Raw genomic sequence first — 21,134 nt, 5'->3', positions numbered from 1 at the left:
TGAATACAAGCATGGAGCTGGAATGCCAAGCCCCTGCGAAGCTCAACTGCTGTCCGTCTCATTTGTATTTTCCTAAAGAACTTTTACATGTTAAATAAAAATGCACATATATTCACTAGAAGTGCATTTGTTAAAATAATTCACATACTTTATTCATCATTATATTAGCTCAGAGTTCAGGATAATATCAGATTTCATTGAGTTTTCCACATGATTCATTTCCACTTTTCCATGGACACCCAATCCCAGCGTCGTGTAGAGGAAAGCTAACTGTTGAGCAATCTGCAAGACAAATGAAGTTAACACAACATCAGCGTAACATAATAATTCAGTGTTTTACTGTGAAAAGGTGTTGTTAGTTAATGCCTAACTCACGGCCATAACAGACAAAATTCTTACTGAGCCAAATGATAATGAGTTACAGAAACTTTGCGCCTTTATTAGAACATTGTACTACACCATCATACAGTGAACTGAATTAACCACATTTTGCAGTGTTACAACCTGGAACTGAAATGGACTTAATTGCGATGATATAATATGTCATTAATCTACACACAATAGCAGATAATACTGAAGCAGGAGGAATCAATATATTTAACAAAATTATTTATAAATAAAAAGATTTAAAAGTTTGCAGAGGTATTCACTCCCATTGCTGTGATTAATTCTGGTGCAACCAGTTGCCATCTGAAGTCACATAATTAGCTGAATAGCATTCACCTATGTGCAATTAAAGTGTCACATGATCTCACTAGAAATTCACCTGTTCCTGGAAGGCCCCAGAGATTGTTAGAGAACATAGCTAAACAAACAATTCAACAAAACAATGGTTTTGTTAAAGTGTTAGGTTTTGGTTACAAAAAATATCCTAAGCATTCCACAGACCACCGTTAAAGCTATTATTAATAAATAAGAGGTCATCCAGTAAAAGTCAGTGACTGGCTAAGGAAAACACTAGCCAGAGAGGTATCTAAGAAGCCAAGGGTAACTCTGAAGGAGCTAAGATCTAAGATGGAAGCAGCTGTTCATAGGACAACCATAGCCTAGCCACTCCACAAAGCTAAGCTTTATGAAAGAGTGGTGAGAAGAAATCATTAATGGAAAAAAAATCCATATGAAATCCTGTGTTGGAGACTTTGGTCTGATGAGAGCAAAACTGAACGTGCTGACCTTGGAATTAGGTGGTATATTTGGCGGAAACTGCTCATCACCGTGAGAACACATCCCCCACAGTGAAACATGGTGGTGGTAGCAGTATGTTGTGGCAATGCTTTTCATCAGCAGGGACTGGAAAACTGCTCAGGGTTGAAAGCATGATGGATGGAACAAAAAAATAGCCAATCCTAGAAGAAAACCTGTTCCTGTCTGCAAGATGCTTGAGACTGATGTAAAGGTTCACGTTCCAACAGGACAACATAACCAAGCATATTGACAAAGCTCAAAACCAAAGAATCTGAATGTGTTAGAATGGACCAGTCAAAGTCCAGACCTCATTCCGAGTCAAAATCTGTTGCGAGACTTCAAAATGGATCAGTAATGGTCTCCCTGTCAATCTGACAGAGCTTCAGCAATTCCCCCCCCCCCCAAAAGTATGCAAGTTAAAGTGGTTAAAGAAACACCTGTTTATAGTTGATTTTTAACAAATGATTGAGAGAGTGAGAAAAAAAAAGAAAACACATGCTTGAATTCAATAAATTACAAAAGATTTGAAGGTTAAAGAGTAACCGTTCTGGCACTGAAAACAGAAGAAATTAATGAATACTGCACCTCACACATGGACTGGTCATAATCCTCTGGACCAAAGTGATCTCCACCTGGCTGAAGATCCAGAATGACAGCTGGGACATGTCCTGATTGAAGAACAATTTGAAGATTATGTTGTCACATGCAGTTGTACTATGACCAGGCTGTACCAACTAAGAGGCAATGGTGTATGTTCACATATTTAACGTAAAGCCTGGCTTTGTGCTCAAACTGCCAAGCTTTCAGTTCTTCAAAGAGCAGCCACACCGTAATAAAGGATAAGACAGTAACCGAATGCACAAGCATGAGCAGGCTCTCAGGTGTTTTTAAGTGGGGGTGAGTCACAGTAGCCTCTTTATCTCTGGCTCACAGGCACACAGTGTCTCACCTGGGCATCAGGCCCACCGCATGAGCTTAACATACTCTTCAAAGGTAACACAAGGAGGGTCAAGTATACACATCTATTCATGCCAAAATTAAATATATATAACTAAATATATACCAGTATGAATTAAATGAGCATATGAATAAACTCTGAAATTGTGCAAGAACTTAATATAATAATAATAGAATAATTCACAGCTCTGACAGTAGTGGTAGCAGTTTATGTTAATGCACTCGCTATTTAATACATTAATACTTTTCTATAATAACAACTCATTCACCGGAGCATGTATGGTGGATGCTCCACATAACCGAAGCCTAATAATAAATGTCTAAAAGACGTTTATTTAAGAGGAGACGTTTATTTAACATTTTTTGGGGTGGTCTCCTGGTATCATCTCCAGGTAACTGTTTTTAATTGAGAACAGGAACCAACTTCTCTCACAAAAGTTCCACAAGATTAAATGCAACTATAAACAGTTCATTAAAATTTATGATGTAATTTATTAATCAATTGAAAAATTTTAATCATTGGAAAATTATGGTGGTGTAAGAGGAATAACAGACTGTTCAGATGTGCTGTTATAGGAAAATAATCAAAAAATAAACTTTGGGCCATGTCAGAGGCAGTGGTGGCTTAGCGGTTAAGGCTCTGGGTTACTGATCGGAAAGTCGGGGGTTCAAGGCCCAGCACTGCCAAGCTGCCATTGTTGGGCCCTTGAGCAAGGCCCTTAACCTCTTAACTAAGACTTGGCTCCGGGGCGCTGTATCATGGCTGACCCTGCGCTCTGACCCCAACTTTCAAACATGCTGGGGTATGCGAAGAAAAGAATTTCACTGTGCTGTGAGCAATGAAGACTCATTATCATTATCACACCACCAGGTAACTTATTTATCTTCCTATAACAGCACACCCCATTGTGTTTTACTTCTTACATAAAAGTACAGTCAGCTCCAGAATAACTGGCACCCTTGGTTATGATGGGTTAAAAAAAAAAACCGTCTTTGTAGTTAATTAGCTTAATCTCACACTGAAAATGTGGGATAATTTTATAATACCCTATTTATAAATGTATACGGTTATAAATCTTCTGGGAAACATGTAAATATCTTATGCAAACAAAATAATAACAATTTACACTGATCATCCTGTTCAAAAGTTTACATCCCCCCACGGATCTTAATGTACCGTGTTGCTTTCTTAAGCATCAGTGAATGTTTGCACCTTTTGTAATAGTTGTGTACGAGTCCCTCAGTTGTCCTCAGTGTGAAAAGATGGATCTCAACATCATATAGCCACTGTTGGAAGGGGGTCAAATATTCAGAAGCAAAGAATGTGCAGGATCTGGAGGATTTTTCTGAAGAACAGTGTGCAGTTTAACTGCTCAGGACTAACAAGGGACTCATGAACAACTATCACAAAACATAAACTCAGTCATTGATCATTCAAGAAACAACACAAAGTATTAAGAATCAAGCACCTGTAAACTTTTGAACTGGTTCATTTGTGCAAATTCAGTTATTACTGTGTCTTGTGGACTATATGTAAACGTTATGTGTACGAAATAAAAACAAAATGCAATTTTTATGATCCCTTATAAAGGCTTTGAAATTATTAACATTTTGCAGATTCTGCAAGGCACACATATACAGTATATTATATATATATATATATATATATATATATATATATATATATATATATATATATATATATATATAAATTTATGACCTCAACTGTATATGATACAATTTTAACTTATACTCTTGTTACTTAAAGGTATATTCACTAAACAAAAGGTTAGTAAACATTTGTATTTATTAACAGGAAAGTTTTGTGAATGAGCAGCCAAGACACAGAGTTATCCCTGATAATTAGCTTTGGTTAGTCATGATGGCACAAACAGTGCTGCTCTCTTGTAAACCTTATTGTAAAACATGTCTCTGTGATTGACTCTGAGTTATATGATTGCAATGTCAAGTCCACTGGATAGGTGAAGCCATGTAGACAGCATAATCTAAAAGAGCTAGGCTCTCTCCCATACTTCATCGCACATCCAACAGTGTGCTCTTAATGCTGAGAGGCCATTGAGAAACTTGCATGCTGTCACTTTACATCCCGACTCTGAAGTACAGCGATGTCTGAACATCACACAGCTAATCCTGAAAACTCCTCCGTCTGCGGTCTGTTATCAGCAGTGTCGCCGTGGGTGTCTTTCCCTATCAGCCTGCCTCTCTTTGGTCTGTTTTTCACAAGCCTCCTCCTGACCTTGGCCCAGCCCGGTGTATTGTTCCTGATCTGATATGCTATCTTTCAAACATGCTAATCGCTCCAGCTGCTGGCGTGTGTGATCAGCATTTTATCTCCCAAAGAAGGGTAGCAAGAGATTAGAGGGAGACTTTCTTTTAGCATTCATCTGTGTGTGCGTGTGTGCATGTTAATTAAGCAGACACGGAGAAGGAAAGGGATTTGCACTCTAAGGGATTGGGATGTGCTGACACCGTATCTCAGAGAGAATGCTCACACACAAGGTGACCTCTGCATGATAGAACAGACGTCTAACAAATCGCCTGTTTTCAGATGGGACACGTACTCTCCTGAAGAGACGGCAGCAGAGCTTGTGCTAATCCTACCGGCTGAATTGAGAGCTGGCCTTTTGGACAACGACCTCTCCGTTTGGTGACATCATACTCCTCTCGTCCTATTATTCTTACTGTCCTTTCGACAAGGATAGAAGCAATTTTCGGTTTACTCTTGACAGATTTTGACACATCTCATGCTGTGAAATAATCCACAAGCATTCTTGTCACAGTATACGCACGGTCTCTGAAGACTGTCGGACATTCAGGTCATGTCAAGCAGTAGCAAGTCAAGACGACTGGACTCGAGTTGTAACCTTGGAGATTTGGCATCTAAAGCTAGCTGTTTTGACACTCAAACACAAACAAATATAGCCTCTACGTTCAGTGTTCGCTCCAAAACCACAAAACACATGTACACACACACTCCTTTTAGGCCAGAACTTGCAATTCTAGTGCAAGGAGGGCCAGAGAGATTGAGAAGATATTTTATTGACAGGTGCTGAAATGTAATGCTGCATTCGACTAGAGGTTGGGAATTATGAGTTACGACCTCTAGGCGGATACAGCATTACATTTCTGCAGGAAAAAAAATTAAAACCAAAGAATATGCCCCGTCATGTCAGAATTCCTACGCATGGAACTCCTCAACTCCATCGAGCTAATAAGTCGATGCGGTATCTGACAAACTTCATTAAATATGACAAAAAAATGTTGGTAAAAACACCGACCTGGCCTTTAATAAAGCTGATTAGAATTAAATTAGAATGAACTAATTTCGCTGACTTGACGTTTAAATAAAACCCCTCAAGTGCTAATAATTCATTTCAATCACCATTTCTAGCTCTAATGAAGCGAATAATAGCATGAATCAGAAATTTCCAGAGAAGATGTAGACTAACCTTTAACACTGAGGTTGCTGGTATGGGTCTGGATGGCCTTCTTGAGCTTTTCCACATACTTTAAGACACCTGCCAAAGGCACTCTGCTGTCCTCAGAGTATGCAGTGATCAGCATGGATGGATAGAGCTGGAGCACAAAAGATACCGCTGTAAGTCATCACAAATCATTCAGAGTGGCACCGGGAAAGTTAGTCTGAATTACCTGAGGAGTAATATTATGACAGGGACAGTAAGAGGCAATGTTGTCCCAGTCCCGGGTATATGCAAGCGGGTCACCCCACTCCCCTCTCTCCTCTACTGTTAACGGCAGGGATGAGTCCTGCATGGTGCTAAGAACATCCAAAAACGGAGCCTAAATAGAAAAACCAATGCGAGTAATTCTTATACACTGTCACAGCATGAGGAATGCAGTTCACACAAGAAACATTTGCCTGAATTCATCATATTATAGGGTTCAATATCAATATTTTAATATAAAATCAATCCCTCTCCCCTCATTCCAGTCAGGAAACAGCTGATCTGGGAAGTACTGCATACGTCTAAGATTAAGGCAATATGAGACTGCTGTCTTCACAGGTAACTTATTTTTGCCTAAATTCGAAGGTAGCATCGTTTCTGGGGAAATCTCATCCTTCTGTATTTTTCAAATCAACTTGTGCTTGAGTTAATGTAGTGCCATATAATCTTTATTCATTCAAGTTACTAGCAACTGCAGAGTCATGTTTCCTGGAGCAGTTAACAGTTTAACTGAATCTTCAGCAAGTTTTTAACAAAAAGTTGAACTTGATAATGAGTCTTTATTGGTCACAGCACAGTGAAATTCTTTTTGTCGCATACCCCAGCATGCCAGGAACGTTGATGTTTCGGAATATTCTTGCCATGGCTCACAATGTGTTTGATATTTGACAAGAGGCTCAATCGACCTGGAATAATGTTATTGGTGGTGTTTAAAACATGACGCGTTTTTTTTTTTCTTCTGTCACATGAACATTCTGAATGGAAAAATTACATTTGGGCACAAACTAATGTGACAGATTAAAAACAAACAAACAAAAAACCCCATGATTGAATTGACTACTACTTCAATGACTACGTTTACATGGACAGTAATAATCTAATTATTGACCTTATTCTGAATAAGACAATATTGTGATTAAGGTGTTTACATGAGTTGCTTTTAGAATACTCCTTTCATGTTCCTGTTTTACATGTTATAGAACATAGATCGATTAACGGCACACGTCATTACGTTACCTCCAGAATTTCACGTATCAACATTCAGTTGGTCTTCGTTATGGTGCCGTAAACAGTTTTGGGTGTTTCATTTTTAATTTTACGAACGCTTCAAGTGCAGTTAATTATTTGTCATGCTATACATGCTAATAGACGACTGCTTGAAGCCATGGGCTGCGTCCCAAACCGCATACTTACCTACTATATAGTAGAAGAAATACATGTATCTGACCTACTATATAGTAGATAAGTACGTGGTTTTGGACGCAGACGTGCTCGCTTGTTTACTGTCAAACGGTTGAGCGCTGCCTTGTGTGTGTACGTGTCCTGTCGCAAAACGCAATGAAAACTCCCACACGACGTTAATAGTGTGATTAAGATGTGTACATGTCTGTTATACACGTCGATAATGTGACTAAAACAGGAATACTCCATATGTCTTAATTCGATTCGTGTTTACTTCGAGTATGACTTTAGTCATATTAAGGTAATAAAAAAAATCGTTGTTTACATGCTAGTTTCTTAATCAGTGTATCGTCTTAATCGGGTTAATATCGGATTAATCTTGTCCATGTAAATGTACTGACTGTTTTCCTTCTGAGCATGTATTCTGGCTTGGAATATTGAAGGCTACTCCAAGCCATCTTAAATGGATGGAAAATTGGAGAAAAAAAACAAAGCCTTTTTAAGTGATTGATACTAATGAGTTGTAAATAATATGACCACTAATAAAAAAGGTCTATTTACATATTAGGTTGTCCTTAAATAGTTAATAAGTCCTGTCAATTTGCTCTGTGGTAAAGCAGCTGAGCCTATTTTTAAAAATTCTGCCCAATGAGAAGTACAGATAATCACTGCTTAGCAGGTTGGTCTACAAGAGACAGTTACAGTAAGTGACTAATCCCCACTGTTAAAACAGCATGTGCTGGATTTGCTGTATGCTAGGTAATAGTATACACCAAAAACCTGGACCAGCAATCCATAGCTAAACTCAGAGAAGAGCTGGGAAGAGCATGGAAACTACACTACTGTGTTATTTTTACCCCTCATCCCTTCTGACAAATCCCAGCTTCTATGCTAGAAATGAAGCCTGTAGTAGCGCACCACGTTATTGCAACTCACCTGCAAGAGGACGGCTCTGAGGAGGTGAGGATGTTGGTTGCACAGTGCACCCGCTAGTACAGCTCCTGCACTGCGCGCCGTGAGGGCAGTTAGTGCAGGCTGGGACACTCCTGACTGGAAGAGAGTCTGAATACAGGCAGTGAGATCCTCTACTCCATTCTGCTTGTGCTGCAAACACCCTGCTTGGTGCCAGGCCAGACCACACTCACCACCACCCCTGTTCAATTACCCCAACACACAAACATGCATACACGTATATAATAACACACAGGGATTTGCTATTAATCGCTGACATGTGTGAATATTTCTTTCAGGATACTAACCTGGCCCTTAACTATTACAGATCCAACAAGCTTTCCTTAACACTATACATTTTGCACAGGCATGAAACATGAGAGGAGTGATAGTTCGGTACCTGACATGGCAGTAGGCCAAAGCCCAGTTGTCCTCCAGCAGCAGCCTTTTCTCAGGACTGAAGGCCATGTTGAGGTCCAGGCCGTAAGCACCGTATACATGGAGCAAGAGTGGAACATCATTCAGATCAGCCAATGATTTTGTGTGAAAAAGTGTCAAAGGCACCGCAGTCCCATCCTAAACCACAAATTCACATTGAAGGTGGTCATATTAATATTGCCAAAGGTATGTGGACACCTGAACAATCATACCCATAACTGCTTTAAGAACATTCCATTCCAGATTTATTGCCCCCTTATAATAACTCTGTGTAATATAATGCTGTTATAATAACCCTCACTCTTCTAGGAAGGCTTTCCACTCATTTTGGAGTGTGGCTATTGGGATTTGTGCTCATTCAGCCACAAAAGCATTAGTGAAGTTGGGCAATGATGTTAGGCGAGGAGGTCTGGCAGCGTTCCAATTCATCCCAAAAGTGTTCAGTGGATGTTCAAGTGCAGACCACTAGGGCTCTTCGGTTACGTTTACATTTACGGCACGCCCTTATCCAGAGCGCCTTAGATTTGATCTCATTTTATACAACTGAGCAGGTGAGGGTTAAGGGCCTTGCTGTGCAGGGGCAGGTTGGTAGATGATCTGGGATTTGAACTCACGACCTTCCAATCAGGAATTCACTGCCTTAACCACTGAGCTACCACCTCACCTTGGCAAACCATGCCTTGCGTTGTGCACTGAGGCACTGTTATCCTTGAACTTTTAGTTCCAGTGAAGGGAAGTCTTACTGCTACAGTGTACAAAGACATCCCACACAACTGTGTGCTTAATACACTAAAGGTGTCCACGTGCATTTGGCCATAGTGTATACATTAACTGTGGGCATTAAACATTAAATTTCCTTATCGACCCTAGTGAAGTGAGAAATGTGGGTTTGTCCGTGTGTGTGTGTGTGTATATGTGTCCTAAATCAGTGTTTAACTTCAGTCTTAAGCAATAAACTGAGCTGGTTGTGGAAGACTGAACTTTGTCACACTGTAGTACAATGTATACTTGAATAAAGACCTGGCTGATGGCCTGCAGGTGGGTGGTGTGACACTCAGCGAGGGCGGTGTGTTGACGCACTCCGTTGCAGGAGATGGGTCGCTCATCCGTAGGAGATAAGAGGTAGCGGGCAGGGGGATGAACCGGGGACGACAGAAGGAAGTGGAATACATTTCTCTTCAGTGTGTCAGAACGTTCTGCCTCTACATCAAAGCCCCAGGACGGGAGCTATGTTAATAAGAAAAAAAGTCATTATATTAAAAAAAAAAGAAGCTCATCACATTCTGGGCCACAGCAAGAACATTCAGGACATCCAGTTCTATTTTTAGTTAAAATTATGTTAACAGCTCCAGGAAATGTTAAGACTGTGCAATTTCTAGTAATCAGGATGAAGGAAGAATATATAGCACTACACTTTAACGCAAATTGATTTGACAGTTAAGAATTGGGCTATTTATTTCAGTCATTCATGAAGATAAGAAGGAGTTTATAAGTCGGACATTGTACTGATAAGATCCTAATGGCCATTATATAAAACAGTTATAAAACTAGATAGGTAAAGTTCATCACGTCAAACTCTGATGTTGGCTTGAGAAAGCAAGATTGAAAGATAGATACAGTGCCAGTTGTTATAAAGTTGATGATATAGACAGACAGATAGATCAAACAAGATTTAAAGACAATGTGTTTAGAAGAATGGACCAAAATCACACCTGAATACTGCGGCTGATTAATTTCTTTATACAGGAGGTGTATTGAAGCTGTCGTTACAAACAAAGGCTTATCTACTAAGTATTAAATACATTTCAGTTATTGTGTTCAATACTTTTTTCCTGTGTCATTCCACTTTATTACACCTAACTTCATTTATGGACTTTAATGTTGTGAATTCTTTATATTTCCAGATTATTATTTATATTTCCAGTTAATACCAAAGTCTGGTGAAAATTTCATGTGTATAGCCTCATAGGAAAAATGTTGCTGCATTCAATACTTATTTCCCCCACTGTATATAGATAAGAAATATTTTTTTGAAGCCGTCTTACATTTTAAAAGGTCAAAGTTTGAAGGTTTTAAGTATCTCAGACAGATAGATTGCTATGTGCTTGCTACAGTGTTCTGGGTGGTTGCTAGGGTGCTGCTAGGCAGTTGCTAGAGCGTTATGGGTGGTTGTTAGGTGGTTGCTAGGGTGTTATGGGTGATTGCTAGGTGGTTGCTAGGGCGTTCTGGGTGGTTGCTAGGGTACTTTGGGTGGTTGTTAGACGGTTACTAGGGTGTTATGGGTGATTGCTAGGCAGTTGCTAGGGTATGGGTGGTTGCTATGGTGTTATGGGTGGTTGCTAGGCTGTTGCTATGTGTTTGCTAGGGTGTTATGGGTGGTTGCTAGGTTGTTGCTATGAGGTTGCTATGAGGTTGCTAGGGTGTTATGGGTAGTTGCTAAGCAGTTGCTGGGTGTTATGGGTGATTGCTAGGCAGTTGCTAGGGTATGGGTGGTTGCTATGGTGTTATGGGTGGTTGGCAGGATGTTGCTAGGGTGTTGCTATGCATTTGCTAGGGTATTATGGGTGGTTGCTATGCAGTTGCTAGGTTGTTATGGGTGGTTGCTAGGCTGTTGCTATGTGTTTGCTCGGGTGTTATGGGTGGTTGCTAGGTTGTTGCTATGCGGTTGCTAGGGTGTTATGGGTAGTTGCTAAGCAGTTGCTGGGGTATTATGGGTGATTGCTAGGCGGATGCTATGGTGTTATGGGCAGTTGCTAGGTTGTTGCTAGGGTGTTCTGGGTGGTTACTAGGGTGTTCTGGTTGGTTGCTAGGGTACTTTGGGTGGTTAGATTGTTGCTAGGTTGTTGCTATGCAGTTGCTAGGGTGTTATGGGTAGTTGCTAAGCAGTTGCTGGGTGTTATGGGTGATTGCTAGGCAGTTGCTAGGGTATGGGTGGTTGCTATGGTGTTATGGGTGGTTGGCAGGATGTTGCTAGGGTGTTGCTATGCATTTGCTAGGGTATTATGGGTGGTTGCTATGCGGTTGCTAGGTTGTTATGGGTAGTTGCTAAGCAGTTGCTGGGTGTTATGGGTGGTTGCTAGGTTGTTGCTATGCAGTTGCTAGGGTGTTATGGGTAGTTGCTAAGCAGTTGCTGGGTGTTATGGGTGATTGCTAGGCGGATGCTATGGTGTTATGGGCAGTTGCTAGGTTGTTCCTAGGGTGTTCTGGGTGGTTGCTAGGGTGTTCTATTTGGTTGCTAGGGTACTTTGGGTGGTTAGATTGTTGCTAGGTTGTTGCTATGCAGTTGCTAGGGTGTTATGGGTAGTTGCTAAGCAGTTGCTGGGTGTTATGGGTGATTGCTAGGCAGTTGCTAGGGTATGGGTGGTTGCTATGGTGTTATGGGTGGTTGGCAGGATGTTGCTAGGGTGTTGCTATGCATTTGCTAGGGTATTATGGGTGGTTGCTATGCGGTTGCTAGGTTGTTATGGGTAGTTGCTAAGCAGTTGCTGGGTGTTATGGGTAATTGCTAGGCGGATACTATGGTGTTATCGGCAGTTGCTAGGTTATTGCTAGGGTGTTATGGGTGGTTGCTAGGGTGCTCTGGGTGGTTGGTAGGGTGTTGCTAGGGTGTTATGGGCGATTGCTAGGCTGTTGCTATGCAGTTGCGAGGGTGTCGCTATATGGTTGCTAGGCTGTTATAGGTGGTTGCTATGGTGTTCTGGGTGGTTGCTAGGGTGTTATGAGCAGTTGCTAGGCTGTTGTTAGGGTGCTATTGGTGGTTGACAGGTTGTTGAGAGGTGGTTGCTAGGGTGTTATGGGTGGTTGCTAGGCTGTTGTTAGGGTGTTATGGGTGGTTACTGGGGTGTTGCTAGGTGGTTTTTAGGGTGTTCTGGGTGGTTGCCAGGCTGCTGCTAGGGTGTTGCAATGCGTTTGCTAGGGTGTTCTGGGTGGTTGCTAGGGTGTTGCTATGCGTTTACTAGGGTGGTTGCTGGGTGTTATGGGTAATTACTAGCCGGTTGCTAGGGTGTTATGGGTGGTTGCTAGGGTGCTCTGGGTGGTTGACAGGGTGTTGCTCGTGTGTTATGGGCGATTGCTAAGGTGTCCCTGTGCGGTTGCTAGGGTGTTATGAGTGGTTGCTAGGCTGTTGCGGGTGGTTGCTAGGGTATTATGGGCGGTTGCTAAGCTTTTGCTACAGTGTTCTGGGTGGTTGCTATGGTGTTGCTATATGGTTGCTAGGGTATTATGGGCTGTTGTTAGGGTGTTATGGGTGGTTGTCAGGGTGTTATGGGTGGTTGTCAGGGTGTTAAGGGTGGTTGCTAGGGTGTTATGGGCAGTTGCTAGGCTTTTGCTAGGGTGTTATGGGTGGTTGCTAGGCGGTTGCTAGGTATTATAGGTGATTGCTAGGCTGTTACCTAGGGGCTTCAGACCGTGTGCACTCAGGTGTGCCTGTAAGTTTTGTCAGTTGGAGCTAGGCTCTGAACGTTCCGTAAATATAAGTGAATGGGAGTTTTAGGGATTTTTCCTCGTCCACAACGGGAATACCGGGAGTCCGACAAGTTTGGAAAAATAGAGACTGACCAGTGTGATCAGCCTGAAGGACTGTGCTGAGTTTGGTGGACATAGCTTGAAAGCTCAAGGAGTTATAACGGTCAGAAATGTGTAATGCTAGTCACTGGGAATTTTGGCTACTTTCAGCTTCCGTACCATCATAATTTAGAAAAGATATAACCACTCGAGCCAGAACAGGCTGAGTTTGGTGCATGTAGCTTGAAAGGAGGAGTTACAATTGATAATTTTGGGTCTCTAATTTCTGTCTCTAATAAAGCAAAACAGTATACTGGCCTTCTCAAGCCAACACAATAAGGTGCATTTGGCTTTTATATACAGTAGCAGTATTGTAATGAGCACAACTCTAATGGACTATTCTCACATGGTGAATGGTCACATCATTAGGAGACTTTAATGGAAAGGTCTGCAGATGGAGTCGACCCTGAGGCCCCCTCAATGTGAACACACAGTGATCTGGTAACATCTCCATGTCTTTAATGACTGCTCCAGGTCCAGGGCTGTACACAGGCTCCCAATAGCACATGGCTGGAGAGGAGAGAGAGGTCCTCAGCAACTTTGGAAATAAACCAAATGAGCAGGTCAGAAGAACAGTAATCTTACAAATGATACACACATCCAGAGACCAGCACCTTAGCTTAGCTTAGCTCGTGTCTCTTTACACTATTGCCAACTGGCACTAGCACTTGGATTTTTTTAGTAAACAGCGAGGCACTTCAGTGGAATACTGCAATATTGCCATCACTCCCATTTACTACTATTTACTATTATTGCACTTTTCTGCATAACTGTTACAGTTTACAACTTCTACTGCTGTCCATAATCTTGCATCTTACTTCTACTGTAAATACTTTTATTTTACTTATATTTATTGCTATTTGCATTTCTGGTTAGAGGCGAACTGCATTTCCTTATCTCTGAAAGTGTACACTGCACAAAGACAATAAAGTTGAATCTCAATCTCAGATTCTTTTCAATTTCCAACAGATGTGATATGTATAATAAGAGTTTTCTAAAAAGAGACTTTATGAGAAACTAGATGCTATAGCTTAATCAGCATTGAAGATCAGAATTTATATTACTAACAATTATTCAGAAAGGTTTGAAAGTGAAAGCTTGATCCAAGTGGAATACAGAGTGGGAGGCCCACCCCAACCTTTAAGCCCACACTGCTGCTGTCACCAGTCTTCCACTTTTGCCCTTAATTAAAATCAGGTAACAAAAACATACAAAACGTGTACACTGCTGTGAAAAAGTATTTGATTTCTTCTGTTTTTCTGTACATCTTATACTAAACAGTTTTAGCTCTTCAAATGAAATACAACATAAACAAAGGCAACCTGCGTAAACACAAAATTGTTTTTTTTATTGACTCAAAAAAAGTTATCCAACACCTATCACCAATGTGAAAAACTAATTGCCCCCTTAATTTTAAATTCTCATCGTGTCACCTTTAACAGCAATAACTGCAACCAAATGCTTCCGATAACTAGAGATTGGTCTTTCACGTACTTCTAGGACTAGGACTTACTCCTATGCTTTGGATCATTGCCTTGCTACATAATCCAGTTGCACTTGAGTTTCAACTTATGGACTGAAGACCGGACATTCTGGTAAAGAGCTGAATTCATGTTTTCCTCAGTTATTGCAAGTTGCCCAGACCCTGAAGCAACAAAGCATCCCCACACCAGCACACTTCCACCACCATGCTTGACCATAGGTATGATGTTCTTTTACACCAGATGTAACGGGACCCCTGTCTTCCCATCAGTTCCACTTTTGACTCATCAGTCCACAGAACATTCTCCCAAAAGGTTTGAGGATCATCGAGGTGTGTTTTGGCAAAATTCAGACAAGCCTTAATGTTCTTCTAGGTTTGCAATGGTTTTCACCTCACCACTCTTCCATGGATGCCATTTTTGCCCAGTGTCTTTTTGATAGTAGAGTTTTTCCATTTGGAGATAAAGGCTCTCACTGTGGTTCTTTGGAGTCCCAGAGCCTTTTAAATAGTTTTGCAATCCTTCCCAGACTGATGTATTTCAATCACCTTCTTCCTCATAATTTCTGCAATTTCTTTAAATTTTGGCATAGTGTATTACTGGGTAAGACCTCTTAACCAAGGGTTGATAAAGTTGATAAAGTTCTATTTAAGTGTTGATTTGATTGAACAGAGATGGCAGTAATCAGGCCTGGTTGCGTCTTGTCCATCTGAATGCAGTTTCACAGATTTGTGGAATTAGTAACTAATACATTTTCACACAGGCCCAGTTGGTATTGGATAACATTTTTTTGCTACAATAAATAACATTATCAATTACAAACTGTATTTTGTATTTTCTCAGTTTTCCTTTGTTTTATCTTGGATTTAGTATGAGATATACACAAAAACAGAAGAAATTTTTCACAGCACCATATGGGACAGAAGAGATGCTCACTTCGTACTCGTGGCCTGGGCCAGTGTTGGCGAGGATGTACAGCTGGTCGTCAGAGTGCTCTACATGGTACAGCACACCAGGCTGCCGTCGCTGTACTAGTTTAGGGGGCGAGAGAGGAGACCTGCTGTCAATCATCCAGACCTCAGAGCTGCACTTACTGCTGCAGTTTATAGTCAGAAGCCTCTGATCTCTTGACTGAATGACCTCCACGAAGAACCTGCACAGCACATCAGCATAATTAATTCGTTTGACATTGTTATACATTTTTATGTATGAAAGTACACCTTGTTATTGCATCTCCATTAATATTAAAAACATAACTGTTCATTATTGAGTAACTGTCATAGTGAGGGTCCCTACTTGCTTCCAATTATTTTTGGGACCTCTCCAAAGTTGATTTGTTTCAAAGCACAAACATTGATTCAGTCAGATGCAGTTTGGACAATTGGTACATTTGTTTTGATGGAGAATGTTTAATCTGTTTGGCATATTGAAATCAAAAGAACTGGTTTTAAAATATTTATTAGGCTAGAGTTGTATCCTTGCAAAAGGAAATGATTTTTACTCGTCTCATTTACATAGACTCATGCATCATATAGTAAATACATGGTCAGGGAGTTGAATAGAATATGTAAAATATTTTTCTTGCTCCAGTGGGGAAAAAAAGAGTCAATTATTTTGTGAGGCAATTTCAGTTTGATCCTGACTGGAGAGAAAGTGAGCTTGGGTGGGAAAAGCTGTGTATAGGACAACCATAGCCACCCAACAAAGTGAGACACTCCACAAAGTGAGAAGAAAGGCATATGAAAGGTATCTGGAGTCTGCCAAAAGGCATGGTGAAAAATCAGCAAACATGTGGGAAAAAAACGTTCTGACCTTGGCATAGAGTGCTATGGTCATGTCACAAAAGTAATTTCACAGCTCATCATATGTGTATGATTGTGTGTGTGGCCAATAAAATTTTACTTGGATATGCTAGAAGAAAACCAGCCTAAAAGAGACTTGAGCCTGGGATGGAGGTTCACCTTCATGACAACCAACAGGATACCAGAGCTAAGCATGCTGCCGAGGCTGCTCTAAAGTGGTACAATACCAAGAATCTGAATAAGTTATAATGTCCCAGTCAAAGCCCAGACCTTTCTGCACCTTCAGATCATATATATTGTTAAAGAAAAAAATCTCAGTTAAGTCAAATTACATTTCCAGATTGTAACATGTCAAAATGTGGTGAATAATAATGAAATACACATTATATTACTTATATACCATATTAGCCTCTTGAGGTTTTCAAAATGAGTGGGAGTGAATGGGGTATTATTGATTTCTGAGAGGGAGTAAAGACTGATTGCTGACTGCAGAACTGGAGCTGCTGATGTAGCTTCTATTCACAAAGATGCAATAACAAGGAGTGAGTACAATAGAAATCATATGTTATACCAAAGCAAAATACTGGTATTATACTATGGTATTATGCTATTATACTGCATGTATAGGGGGACAAAAAAAAAAAACACAGGAGAGAAGCAGTAAACAGATGACAAGAGTGACTGAGAACTGTCTATGCTCAGGTTTCTATAAAGCAGCACAGGACACGAACAAAGCAGCTAGCCAGTCTCAGAAACACACTCTTACTCTGGATCTTTTTCTTCATAAACCAGCATACTGTGGAAGCCAGAGTTTGTAAGGTGAAGTCGAAAAACATGTCTGCACCGGAGCCCTTCTTGACTGGTGTAGTACAGTACGTCATCAGTGGCCCACTCTGTACCGAGAGCAGAGAGTCGTAAATACACACTCATACAAAAACAAAGGGAAATCTACCATTTTAATGAAGCAGATGAAAAACAATTACTAAAAGATATTACTATTATCACTAATATCCATGTAGATGAAATCCCTTCAGGATTTTGTTGCACATTGCACAAGCCCCTGACTGCAGCTCTACTGCTGCATAATTAGTTTCCACACTAATCAAGACCTTTGGTAGAATCTGAATATTAGAGCTAGATGTATATTAGAGCTAGTATATCTTTGATCATGTGGTTGGATAACCCTGTTGTAGACTAGGAAATTTTCTGAAAGCACTGATGGTCTAAAGAATTCACACCAAAATGGTTTCCAAAGCAGTAGTCCATCTCATGCAAACAAACAGACTTTCTATTTCAATCATTTTAATACACAACCATCAAAAGGCAAACCATTTTGCTCCATTTTTAATGCTCCATCACTTTTTTCATGGGTGAAGTGTACAGTTCAAAGAAATGCACTCACATAACACACACCCTTCTATACAGTCCCCTCTGAAAGTATTAGAATGGCAAGGCCAATTCTTTTGTTTTACACCGAAAAGAGGAATATGAGACGATAGAATCAGAACTTCAGTTTTCCTTTCCTGATATTTACATCTAGATGTGTTAAGCAACTTAGCACATGTCGCCTTTTGTTTGAATCCACAAATGTTTCAAGTGATCAAAAAATATTGTAACGTGACTGACAGGTGTTTCTTGTTGCCCAGGTGTGTCCTGTTAAATTGATTGCTTATACTATTTAAAGCTCTGAATGTCTACTCTTGGTTTGAGCCCTGGGGTTCACCTGTCAAGACTGCATTTGTTGTTTAAAAAGGATAAACCAACATGAAGACCAGAGAGCTGTCTCTGGGAGAAAAGCAAGCCATACTGATGCTAAGAAAAGAGGGAAAATCTATCAGAGCCATTGCACAGGCATTATACATAGCAAATACAACAATTTGGAACTTCCTTAAAAAGAAACAAACCACTGGTGTACTGAGCAACAAGACATTGAACAGGGTGGCCAAGGAAAACAACAGCAATTGAACTGTGAAGAAAAACACAAAACAACAGTCAGTGACATCACCAACAGCTTTCACAGGGCAGGGGTGAAGGTGTCACAATCTACCATTCAAAGAAGACTTCATGAGCAGAAATATAGAGGCCATACCACAAGATACAAACCATTCATCAGCAGTAAGACTTGGAAAGCCAGATTGGAATTCACAAACAGAGAGATGAGCCACAAAAGTGACGGGAAGGCCAAAGTGTGTAGAAGGAAAGGATCTGCTCATGATCCAAAACATATGAGCTCATCAGTCAAGCACAGTGGAGGTAGTGTCATGGCTTGGGCCTGCACTGGAACAGGCTCACTAATCTTTATTGATGACGTAACTCATGACGGTAACAGCAGAATGAATTCGGAGGTCTGCAGAAATATATCTGCCAATTTACAGAGAAATGCAATCTAATTGGGAGGAACGTCATCATGCAGAAACACAATGACCCAAAACACAGTGCCAACTCAACAAAGGACTTTATCAGGGGGAAAAAGTGGAAGGTTATAGACTGACCAAGTCAACCACCAGGATTTTAACCCAATTTAGCATGCATTTCACCTCCTGAAGAGAAGACTGAAGGGAGAAAAGCATCGCAAAAAAAGAATGCCACGGTTTGGTGATGTCAATGGGTTGACAGTTTGATGCAAGCAATAATTATACTGCTTATAACCAAATATTAAGTTTTATTTACTTTAAGACCACTATCTGTTCCAATACTTCTGCTCACCTTAAAATCGTTATTTTCCAAGTTGTTAACACATCTAGATGTAAATAGTGATAAAATACAAGCTCAAATAAAGGTTCTGATCTATCATTGCATACTCATCGTTTGATTTTCAAACCCAAATGTCTCCTGCATATAGCAAAAACAAAAGAATTGGCCTTGCCGGTCCAGTACTTTCAAAGGGGACTGTGTGCTGTGAGCTATATTTAAAACCATAATTTACAATGTTATGACTATGTAGCCTGTTCCACGCTCACAAACCACAGCTGATACAAATACCTACTCTTTCAGTCATACCTCCTAACCCTACTCCTGAAGTATCCCTTGCTTGTGTTGTCAGTAAAGAAACACAAAAAAATGTGTATTGCAGAGGATTAGAATTGTGGAACATGTCTAGCACCTTGGAGAGCTGCATATGCCTCTCGGTCTTACCAAAGCTGAAGACGTTGTCAATGATGAGCATGGGCTCCTGGGGAATAGCACAGGGTTCCAATCGAACTATCATGCATCTAGCCACTTCACTGTGGTTGCTCTTCAGTGTTGCCGCCAGCATGGACTCAGAAGGAGAGAGTCTGACCCTCTGAAAAGTCCCTTCCACATCACCTGCCCAGTCAGCACTGAGCACTGGCACAATGTGCTGCTCATCTGAGGAAACAAACACAATTCTGCCCTCAAGTGCATTTCTTTTCCCAAGATGTTCCCAACCCTGGTCTTGGATTTTTAGTGGAAAAACTTTTCCCTTGCTCCAACACAACCCAGGAAGGGCTGTTAATTGTCTGATTAATTGAATCAGGGAAAAAATTACATTGCGCAGAACAGAGGTTGGTTTAAAAGGTTTACAAAAACTTCCTAAAAGTTCTAAAATTCTATGAGTTATATGAAGGATGAGGAATGAGATGATAACCTGGGGTGTAACAATCAGACAATTTGGATCGATGTATCAATTTAAACGGCAATGATTGAAATGAATCAAGGCAACAATAGATTCATTATAAATCCATAGATTATTATTGATTATAAATCAATTATTCTTGAAAATAACCGACCACTGGTGTGTAAAAGAATCGTATTTGAACGTGACGTGTAAATGGGCTAGCAAGGTGATTACTTAAAAAAGTCTTTCTCTGCGTCATCATCATTCAGAAATTAACGGAGGCTTACCCCAGATTCTGAATAACATATCGATCATAGGCTACTAAATTGAATCGAATCATATCATAGCGGATCCAGCGGTATTGTCAAATATCGAATTGTTGCCTTATGAACTGAAATCATATAGCAGCAGATTCTGTAGTATCTTCAGATATCAAACGGTTGCTTAAGAATCAAGAGCATATTATATCATGTGGAAGCCTGGGTGTTTACACCACAAATGATTACCTTCGCCACGTGCTGATCTGTATACTCCATGTGCTTCCACAGTATACACATGATGGAGTCCCTGGAACTTGAGGATCAGAGGATTAAGTGCCACTGCATCACATGATCTGGAATATTTTTTTTTTTAAATCCACAAAGGAAGTCACTCACCACAGTGCTGTCAGGCACATCAGCAAACTGTCTATAAACTGAACGCAGCTTTCTCTCAAAGCGCTTCTCTAGCCTTTTCTGTTTCCTCTGATCAGCTTTTACAGCGTCCTAGACAGAAAAAAAAACATCTCTTTAAAAACAAAATCACCTTCACAGCCTGGGTTGTAAGGACTTCTTTCAGTTTGACTTCTTTGATTACTACACAAATGTACTTCACACAAATAACACCAGCAACTGCAAAAATGAATGAGATGAATAATAAACAGCTGAAGACTGTTTCTTACAACAGCGTACAGACGTGTTGTCATTCGGATGCACTGTCTCTCGCAATATGACAGATTTAAGCTTCGTGAAACTGAACGCAAAAATAAACAAACAACACTGGTAGTAAATGAAATCATTTCACTTCAAGCGAGAGCCTATATAAACTACTGTGTATTGTGTCTTTATGTTTATGTTTCGAAGCTTGTATTTACTACTACATGTGCGACCTGAAAACTCAACTCCTGCGCAGTGACATTCTGGACAGACCATAATAATCAATCCCGAGCCTGTAAGATTAACTATGACTACGTGCAAACTGCGCTCTATGAGCTCGGTGATCTATTGGATTTTCTTAGCCGCTAGACCGACGT

The 21,134-nt window shown here is 40.5% G+C and overlaps 1 protein-coding gene across 1 annotated transcript; it reads right to left on the bottom strand.

Moving 5' to 3' along the window:
- Positions 1–6: 6 nt before the first annotated feature.
- prepl (prolyl endopeptidase like) lies at positions 7–21,044 on the bottom strand. Its single transcript, XM_053620831.1, has 14 exons — positions 20,784–21,044; positions 20,500–20,607; positions 20,350–20,416; positions 19,402–19,614; positions 17,033–17,159; positions 15,401–15,617; positions 13,330–13,521; positions 9,441–9,647; positions 8,383–8,558; positions 7,968–8,184; positions 5,815–5,964; positions 5,613–5,739; positions 1,771–1,853; positions 7–282 (listed from the first exon to the last, which is right to left on the bottom strand). Exons 1-14 carry the CDS (start codon positions 20,898–20,900, stop codon positions 160–162), a joined length of 2,124 nt encoding a protein of 707 aa, XP_053476806.1. The 5' UTR covers positions 20,901–21,044; the 3' UTR covers positions 7–159.
- Positions 21,045–21,134: the final 90 nt, after the last annotated feature.

The sequence above is a fragment of the Ictalurus furcatus genome, chromosome 3 (assembly GCF_023375685.1).
Source record: "Ictalurus furcatus strain D&B chromosome 3, Billie_1.0, whole genome shotgun sequence".
In the NCBI taxonomy this organism is placed as follows: domain Eukaryota; kingdom Metazoa; phylum Chordata; class Actinopteri; order Siluriformes; family Ictaluridae; genus Ictalurus; species Ictalurus furcatus.
Note: the sequence above shows the minus strand (reverse complement) of the source record. Positions and strands in the feature narration are given on the sequence as shown.

Coding starts and splice junctions, on each gene's coding strand:
- prepl (XM_053620831.1), bottom strand. CDS start 20,900: ATGATTTCATTTACTACCAGTGTTGTTTGTTTATTTTTGCGTTCAGTT. Junction 20,608..20,783: donor CAACACGTCTGTACGCTGTT/GTAAGAAACAGT, acceptor TTTTCTGTCTAG/GACGCTGTAAAAGCTGATCA. Junction 19,615..20,349: donor CAGATCAGCACGTGGCGAAG/GTAATCATTTGT, acceptor TTGTTTCCTCAG/ATGAGCAGCACATTGTGCCA.